The sequence below is a fragment of the Physeter macrocephalus genome, chromosome 5 (genome assembly GCF_002837175.3).
Source record: "Physeter macrocephalus isolate SW-GA chromosome 5, ASM283717v5, whole genome shotgun sequence".
In the NCBI taxonomy this organism is placed as follows: Eukaryota; Metazoa; Chordata; class Mammalia; order Artiodactyla; family Physeteridae; genus Physeter; species Physeter macrocephalus.
In genome coordinates, this window is record NC_041218.1 from 67,525,053 (window position 1) to 67,534,969 (window position 9,917).

Sequence of the window (9,917 nt, forward strand, 5' to 3'; positions counted from 1 at the left end):
GCGGCCATGGCTCACGGGCCCAGCCGCTCCGCGGCATGTGGGATCCTCCCAGACCGGGGCACGAACCCGTGTCCCCTGCATCGGCAGGCGGACTGTCAACCACTGCACCACCAGGGAAGCCCATTCTTCAGCATTTCTTAATTCAGTGTGGTTATACCTTGATTTTCATTTTGTTTTGGTTGGGGATGTGCAACCAGATTTAGAGTATAAATACTTAGGCCTGGCATATTTTGTAAACTCTTTTTACCCAAATAAATAAAACAGGTGATTTTTTTAATGTAAAAAAACAAGGACCAAAATTAGGACCAGCCCATACCTGGCAAGCACTCAGCTCCCTTCTCTGACCTGAGGATGTGACCGTGGGAGTTTTGGGCTGCCTGATTCTCTAGGCTCTCCTCGCCTGTACTTCTGACCTCTGACTCTCCGTTAACCTCCTGTCACCTTTTTTTCTGAAATCCTTGTCTGCCTTCTCACTCAATGGTTTGAGAATCATTAGTTCCCAGAGGACAACAGCTACAGCTGTTTTCTGTTTATGTAGCAGGTTTTATACCTGGAAGGTTTTCAGTAAATATTTGCAGTATTAAATTGAATGGTTAAAATAGGAAGGACAAAGAGCCTAAAACAAAACAAAACAAAAACCTGTTATTTGCCAGGAAATTCTCTTCTGCATATTTAATTTTTCACATGCACTTAAGTGGGTATTTTATCTTGGCCTAACAGACAGCTTGGCACCAACACCTGTGGTTTTCTAAGCTGCTGTGTCTAGTTCGAAGCCTCATCCTTTTTTGTTTGTTTGTTTTCTATCTTCCTTCCACTGATCAGGCTGGAGGTGTGGCGTCTGGATTCAATCATGTTCTCACAAATGACTTGACCGCCCAGAGGCTCCTGCATGTGCAAGGTCGGAGAGTGGTCAGGGTCACAGAAGTTCCCCTAAGCTGGGACAGTTTCAACAAGGGTGACTGCTTCATCATTGACCTTGGCACTGTAAGTTTTATACACACATGGAGATGTCTAGAGGAAAGTAAACTGTCTTCAGATCAAATCAGATGTATGTGTCATGGAAGATAATCACTTTTTCTACACACTTAGAAAAAGGTCATGTTTATGTGAGATGCAATTATATCATATGACTAATTGGCAAGTATTTAAATGACACATAAAGCAGGACTTCAAAGTTTTTATTTTCTTTGACAGGTTTAGAATGGAGTAGTGATTTAGTTCTTCCTACCATAGAACAGAAATTGAAAATTTTAATATATTTTGCCTTCTCCTTGAGCAGAGCTTCCTCTAATTATTTTTGTCCCTAAGTGTGTGTGGGAAAACATTGCTTGAGGGGGAAATTGATTCCCCCAGGAAGCAAAGATTCTAGAATTTAAAATTGACATAGGATTAGTCTAAATAGCCTGCCTGAAGAGTTTTGGGAAAATATTTTAACAAATATTAATATATCCCTTACATCCACACACATAATACTATTTCACACTTTTTTTTTTAAAGATTTAATTTTATTTATTTTTGTCTGTGTTGGGTCTTTGTTGCTGCACGCAGGTTTTCTCTAGTTGCAGCCAGCCAGGGCTACTCTTCGTTGCAGTGCGCGGGCGTCTCATTGTGGTGGCTTCTCTTGTTGCGGAGCACGGGCTCTAGGCGCACGGGCTTCAGTAGTTGTGGCTCGTGGGCTCTAGACACATGGGTTTCAGTAGTTGTGGCACTCGGGCTCTAGAGCGCAGGCTCAGTAGTTGTGGTGCACGGGCTTAGTTGCCCTGCAGCATGTGGGATCTTTGTTCCCCAACCAGGGAGGGAACCCATGTCCTCTGCATTGGCAGGTGGATTCTTATCCACTGCACCACTAGGGAAGTCCCTATTTCACACTTTTTAATTTTCTCAGAATTATTAGAAGAAAAGGCAGAAGTACAAATGTCAAGTATCATCTTAGTCGGATGGGCAATATCTGACTTTTCTTCCAGGAAAAGAGGCCTCTTTAATGTCAGGAATACTTATCATTATTATCATGACAAAGAAGTATTATTGAAAGGTCTTGTGCTAGACTCTAGTAGGTAGGATTTGAGTTGTGTCTTTAAAACTTTGTAAGGTTTTAAAAACCTAAAAAAGTATTCCCTGCCACTGAAAACCCATGTGCAAAGGCAAAGAAGGCCAGAGGGACAGAGCACATTTATGTTGTCCTTTTTCTTCTAGGCATCATAATTCTCATCACACCACATACGTCAGCATTCCAATCATCATCCATAACATTTCTAGATCAAGCATTGTTCAGGGACTTATTGCTTCAGTTAGCATGAGGCTTGGACAGTCTATAGAACTTGCTCAAGGTGGCACAGCCAGTAAATAGTGAAACCAGGATTAGACCTTACATATGTCTGATTCCCACCTAAGCCTTTTGCTTTACTGCCTCTCCTTGGGCAGTATTTTGGGGAAGAGCGTCAGACAGAGGCCAAAAAAGTTTATTTCATATATATACAGAGGGGACACTGAGGATTTTAAAAATGCAGCTACACAAAATTTGGTTTGAGCAATATTAATCTGGCAACAGCATAGAGATTAAATATGCTAAGATTATAAATAGTTTGGAAAATGATGCGAATTATAAACTTCTTTGGGTTCTCTAAGTTAGAATACACCTCTAGTTTTATTACTGCTAATGTATAATTCGACTGTCTTGGATTATACCAGCTGTGTGCACAGTTGAAATTATGATATTAATGCCCAAAGTACATTCCCAGTGTCACACTTAGACATCTGCACCCAAAATGGCAGTACTCTTGCCCTGTATCTCACAGTGAATTTCATGGAAATATCCTTTTCAACCTTAGATGCTAACCTGTTCCCCTAACCAGGCTTAAGTCCTAACCTTCAGGTCTAGGCAGAAAACAGATACTAGTCTCTCCCTCCATTCCTCTGCAACCAGAACCACAACTTATACAAATAGATGATCAGGTATATTAAGCCATGCAGTTCCAAAAACAGCATTCAGAATCTCTCAAAGCCAATGCACAATAATTGTCTCCCTCAACTACTTACATTTTATAGCCCTTTATCACTTTATAATTTATAAAGTATTTTACATATAAGGTGCTATTGTTCATGGAGAAAGTGGACCTCAGTTGTCATCCGAGTTTAGTGTAATCTCAGGTTCTCATCTATAAAAGTCGGGTATTTGATTAGATGAGCTTTGAGGCCCCTATCTACTTCCCACTGATAATGTAATTCATCACTGCCATTACTTGAAAATGTTTCTTTTCTAAAAAAGTATTTTATGTGTAATGTAATTGCTCTACAAATGCAATAATTTCTTTGTCATGAATAGTATCCAACTGAGCTTTCGAACTCTCTGCTCTTTGTTCTTGAGCAAGTCATTAACCTCTTGGAGCCTTAACTTCCTTATTTCTTTTTCCTTCCTTTTTTTTCATCTTAACTGTGGTTTCTAATGACACTACTGACCTTAGCTGACTCTGATTCAGTCCCATCTGACACACAGTCATATCTGGAAATGGCAGTTACCATCCCAGTTTCACAAGAGGAAGAAATGCCTTAGAAGGTATGAGCAAGTCACTGCGTTAATGCAGGTTGAGTGGTGATCTGGGATAGGACCTGGGTTTTTCTGTTCCTGTCACATCCTTTTCATTCCACTGAGTGAACTTGGTAGTATAGAAGATGATGTGCCTCTGTAACAGAGTGTCTTGCAATAGTTTCAGAATCTGCTGAATTTAGAATTGATTATGTGTAATATGGCTTAGAATCTACTGAAAGTAGTATTATTAATGAAATTATTTATTATTTTGTTGAACAAGTATTGAGTTTCCACAATGGGCTAGATAGTTGAATGCTGTGATAGACCAATTCTAGCTCTAGTATCATACGCTCTCTTCCCATAGGTAATATCTGAGCATAGAAGTAGTCCTCACAAATCCAGCCTCATGTAATAGAGACAGTCTCTATAATAAGATTCGAGGACATTCATCTGTTTAATAGTAAATTTTCTTTATTTTATGTAGTTAATTTTCTTTAATGAATTTCAAGTTACCTCCTGCTCTCATGGTTGGTTACAGACATTTGGAATGATTTTGTTGCAGAGATGCTTGAAGCTGATTTTCTCTTATGTTGTGGAACTTTCCCACACCTCACAGGGATATTCTAGTAAGAATCAAGCCCTGGATTCCTAAGTCCTTTAGAACAAATACCCACATGATCTGTGTTTGTGTTATTAACCTTTAACCAGCTGTTATGTCGCCAAAAGTTTCTAAAAGGTGATAAGATATTGCAGTTACCTTGGGGACTTTATTTTTAGGGTGTGTCACAGTAAACCAAGAAGAAGGGAATCAAAATTTTCTCTATCATAGTATTTTTATAACAGTTACTGAGTTAATTATTTCATGACCACTTTCTGCTTTAGTGGGCACAAATGGAAGCCAATGTCATCTCTTCAATCTTGTTTTATTACCCAGGTATGAAAAAGATAGGGCTTCCCTGGTGGCACAGTGGTTGAGAGTCCACCTGCCGATGCAGGGGACACAGGTTCGTGCCCCCGCTGACCCTGCGCGTCCCGAGCCTGTGCTCCGTAACGGGAGAGGCCACAACAGTGAGAGGCCCGCGTATTGCCAAAAAAAAAAAAAAAAAAAAAAGGAAAAGATAGGTTGAACATCTAGATCTGTCACCAAACTAAAGCCAGCTGGCCAACACTAAGGTTATGGATATAACCTAAATCCCATATCTTGATTGTGTTTGAGGGAAGTGAGCCTTTTTGGATAAACAATCACTGGTATTAAGGTGATGTGCCATATACCTTGGAAACATTTACTGTGATAGGATTTTAGACCACAGTAAATATTCTCCAGACATGACAGCATAACCTTTTCAACCTAAAGCATGAAATTATAAAATTATCCATTTAATTACAACATCAACATTTTAGAGGATGATTTGGATAAGTTGTCTTATATTTAGTGTATTTTCAGAAAATAATATGGGATGTGGCTAGACTTCAGCAATTTGGAATTTACTGAATTGTTGGAAAATGCTTTTGAAATATACATTTTAATGTTGGTGAATTTATAAATCATTACTTCCCACTATTTTTAAAGATATGAGGAATATGTAGAAATTAATAAAATTACATCTCAATATTGCAACAAAGCATCAGTAACCCCAGAAAGTGAATGATAATGAAAAAAGTCCATATTCTTAGAGTTTGGGATCTGGAGTTAACTCTTTTAGAAATACATGTCAGAGCCAGCCACTAGTGGAGAATTAGGTTTCACAGGAGTAGGAACCTGTGGTGAGTTTTTAATCGTGGTGTTCTGTATGTTCTGTTTCCTTGTTAACTTGTTTGGTCAGTTATGCAGCATTGCCCTACGGCCTTTGCTATTTGTAATCTATCCCGCCCTCTCATAGTCAGTCATGCTGCTTTGAAAAAGCAGCCTACGCTTGCTCATTGACCAGTTGGCCTTCAACCCATGTCTTCTGACTTTCACTACCGCCATTTCTTTGAAACTGTTCTTCCTATGAGCATCAGTGCCTTCTGCTAAATCCAGTGGACACTGATCATTTTCCACTTGCCCCTGTGCTCAGTTGACACTTGATTATTCCCTTTTCCTTCAGTCTCACTTCTTCCCTGGCTTCCTGTTTCTCCTCCCTTTCAAGCCACTCTTTCTCATTCTTCACATGGTCTGCCCACCGCCACAAGTTGTTGCTTTTTTAAGGATTGTACTTTTTTTTTTTTTTTTTGCGGTACGCGGGCCTCTCACTGTTGTGGCCTCTCCCGTTGTGGAGCACAGGCTCCGGATGCGCAGGCTCAGCGGCCATGGCTCACGGGCCCAGCCGCTCCGCGGCATGTGGGATCTTCCCGAACCGGGGCATGAACCCGTGTCCCCTGCATTGGCAGGCGGACTCTCAACCACTGCGCCACCAGGGAAGCCCAAGGATTCTACTTTTGATCACTGTCTTTTCTTTATACATTCTTCCTGAGCAAACTCATCCTTACCCAGAGCTTCAACTGCTCACCCCCTAGTAAATCTCAGCATTATAGTCCAGCTCAGACCTCTTGCGTGAGCTCTCTGTCAGCATTTCAGGTTGCTTCCGAGATATTTCAGCTTGTGTATATCATGAGAACCTCAGACTCGATAAATCTAAAAACAGGACTCATCAGTTTCACCCTCTCATTCCAAAATGATTTCTCCTCTTTTTGTCCTTTTCTTGTGACTAGAACCACTGCTCACTCAGGCCCTCAAACCCCAGGTCCAGGAGACATCCTGACAACTTCTCCCAAGTGCTGCACATGCGATCAATCACATTCAGTCTATTTTTCCTTCTAAGTGTCCCTTGAATGCTTCCTGTCCTCTTCATCATCACAATACTGTCTCAGGACCCTGTGCCTTACACTTTCCCTCAAGTCACCATGCTTTTGCTTTTTTGCAGGTTTCCTTTGCTTAGAATACTCTCCTCTTCTAATCACCTTTCTCTGCCAAGCATCCAATATCATCTCACCCTCAAGTTCAACTCAGATGTGCCTTCTTTATAATGTGTTCACTAATTCCCCTCTCCCCCTTATCCTGTCCCATGTCACACCTTGTAGAGTTGGGCACGCTCTTAGCTTTCCTATCACCATGCGGAGACTTGCCTCTCAGCACTTTCCACACTGCCTGTGCATTCACTTATTAGCCTCACTCACTCTCTTTGTTCCTAGTCTATGGCCCAGAACTTACAGTCACTCAACAAACATTTCAACAAATGTCTATCTGTCCAGCTTAAAGCACGCAGTCTCAAATACAGTCATGTGTATAGAGATGAAATTTTTTTTTCAATCTATAACTCAACCTTGCTTTATTGTCAACCTTCTATTTCCACGGGAAGGTTAAAAGTGTCTTGCCTTATTAAGGTGAATTTTGTTTGTCATTAAAGAAAATCAGATTATCCCACCCACCCCCTTCCCCATCCCAGAGGATGCGTATGTAATATTATTGCCTGGGATAGGGGACAGGGTTGAGAATGGAAGCATGAGTCTGGTTTGCAGTCTTCAGCCTCCCTCCTCTCTAAGCTTCATTGAGGCATCACTATTTCATTGAATCTTGAGCTCTGAGGTTTGGCCTCTGTCCTAAGACACTTGCTGAAAAATATTCATGGGCTCACTTTGGTCTTCTGAGATGCCCACATATCCACTGCAAGATCCTTTCTGGTTCTATCAGCCACTACTGCATCTACCCTCAGGAACTCTACTTAGTTTTTCCCATGCCACACTGGCTTTGTGGGGACAGTGTATCCAAATGGTTACCAGTACCCATTGGTCCAACTGCCTGGACACTACCCAGAGTTGTTTCTGCTCTAATGCTTGGGATCATGGATGAATGTATGACAGATAAGTAGGAGTCGACATTTACCGAGCTCTTCTCAAAAACTGATTGCACCTGATCAAGTTTCCTGGTTCCCTTGTAATCACCTACTTTTCTTGGACCAGACAAACTAGTCTTATACCATTTCACACTGTTGCCTTCTCCGTGGTTTCTGCAATACACTCTGGCCCCTGAGGCCAAGACTGTGGCTCTCGATATGCAAAACCAACTTTCTAGACCACATCCTCACTCCTCCCCTGCAGAACACTTAACCTAGGAAAATCAAGGTTCTTTTAAATTAAAACTATGTTGTCTTTCAGACTTTTGTCTCTACTATGACGTAAGAAGGCTTATTTTAAAACTGAAAGCTGAGCAATATCTTCTTTGTTCTGGATAAATTTGTCCTTACTCCAAAGTAATGCATCCCACTAGATTTACTGGGGAGAGCCTTCAGGCCACAAAAAAAGATAATGGGAAAGATAAACCTAATTTTAAATCTCTGAAATTTATCCTGCAATAAAAGTATGGATGAATGGCATTTAGTGTGTGCTTAGTGTATGCTGGGTGCTGGAGTGTAAAGAAGAAAACCAGATAGCCTTTGGCTTCCAGGTGCCATGAAGTGGTGAGAGACACAAACACAAACACAAGTCAGAGTATGACCAGGTAGAATGTGAGAAGTGCTGGAATGGAGCTACATACAGGCTGTAACTGGAGAATGGATGAGGGCCCTAGGAAAGACGGCTCTCAAGGTATTAGGAGTTATATTTTAATTCTCAATCATGGTTTCACACTGGCATCATTTAGAAGAGGTTTTAAAAATACTGATACCTGTGATTTGACTCCTGAAGATTCTGATTTTAAGGTTTTGGGATGGGCCTTTGGGGTAGGGTGTTTTTTATTTATTTTTTTGCCAGGCTGAGAGGCATGTAGGATCTTAGTTCCCCAACCAGGGATTGAACACATGCCCCCTGCATTGGAAGTGTGGAGTCTTAACCACTGGACTGCAAGGGAAGTCCTGGTGTAGGTTCTTTTTAAGCTCTACCCCCAGATTATTATATTGTACAGTGAATGTCCCCATTTCAATATGGGAAATGTCTAATGGTGCTGGGAAATTCACAATCATATGTTCGAAGAACCAATAAGTCAGTTAAAAATAGTTGAGTCAACTACTTCTGTGGCTGGAAGAAATTATTTTTGATAAATAAATATATATGATTTGCCAAATACTTTGACTAGTACAGAGAACCCAATTTCACCTTCTCTTGCTACAAAAAGAATGCTCCCAAAGCTGTCACCTGTTCCCAGTAAGTGGCATTACTGCCGCAGCCAAGCTAGAATTGTCCAAGTCATTTCCCCCATTCCTGGTCCTCTAGTACCCATCCAAAGGCATGGTTGACCGACCCTGTAGGCTTTAACCTTATAAATCCCTGTATTCTTCTCCTCTTCTCCATCACCACTGCTTTGTCCTACCTCACATATAACTCCTTCCTTTCTGGTCGCCCTGCCTTCAGTAACCATCCACACCCTCTGCATCCAACTTACATCCTTCAGTCAGAGATGTTTTTTAGAACACATATACATGTCATTGAAGGATATTGAGTTAGCTTGGCTTTAAACAACAACAAAATAGAATATAAATAAACATTTGTTTATCAAAAACTAAAAAAAGTCATGTTTTAAAGTTAAAAAAAAAAGGTAGGTCCTAGAAGTATTGCAGAAGACATTATCTTTTTTTTTTTTTTTTTTTTTTTGCGGTACATGGGCCTCTCCCTGTTGTGGCCTCTCCCGTTGCGGAGCACAGGCTCCGGACACGCAGGCTCAGAGGCCATGGCTCACGGGCCCAGCCGCTCCGCAGCATGTGGGATCTTCCCAGACCGGTGCATGAACCCATTTCCCCTGCATCGGCAGGCGGACTCTCAACCACTGCGCCACCAGGGAAGCCCGACATTATCATTTTTTATTAACATCTTTTTTTTTTTTAACATCTTTATTGGAGTACAGTTGCTCCACAATGGTGTGCTAGCTTCCGCCCTACAACAAAGCGAATCAGCCATACGTATACACACACCCCATTATTGGAGTATAATTGCTTTACAATGGTGTGTTAGTTTCTGCTGTATAACAAAGTGAATCAGCTATACATATACATATATCCCCGTATCTCCTCCCTCTTGGTGTCTCCCTCCCACCCCTCTAGGTGGTCACAAAGCACCAAGCTGATCTCCCTGTGCTATGCAGCTGCTTCCCACTAGCTATTTTACATTTGGTAGTGTATATATGTCCTTGCCACTCTCTCACTTTGTCCCAGCTTACCCTTCCCCCTCCCCATGTCCTCAAGTTCATTCTCTACATCTGCGTTTTTATTCCTGTCCTGCCCCTAGGTTCTTCAGAACCTTTATTTTTTTCGATGCCATATATATGTGTTAGCATACGGTATTTGTTTTTCTCTTTCTGACTTAACTTCACTCGGTATGACAGACTCTAGGTCCATCCACGTCACTACAAATAACTCAATTTTGTTTCTTTTTATGGCTGAGTAATGTTCCATTGTATATATGTGCCACATCTTCTTTATCC

The 9,917-nt window shown here is 41.2% G+C and overlaps 1 protein-coding gene across 3 annotated transcripts in view; it reads left to right on the forward strand.

Annotated features, from left to right (window-relative positions):
- SCIN (scinderin) overlaps positions 1 to 9,917 on the forward strand; it is an 82,464-nt gene that overhangs the window by 11,579 nt on the left and 60,968 nt on the right. For 2 of the 3 annotated variants that reach the window (XM_024132013.2, XM_028490066.1), the window contains exon 3: positions 823 to 984. The exons of the other annotated variant lie outside the window; for it this stretch is intronic. In XM_024132013.2, coding sequence (XP_023987781.1) covers positions 823 to 984 — 162 coding nt within the window. The remainder of the gene's footprint in view (positions 1 to 822; positions 985 to 9,917) is intronic. 3 annotated transcript variants of the gene reach the window in all.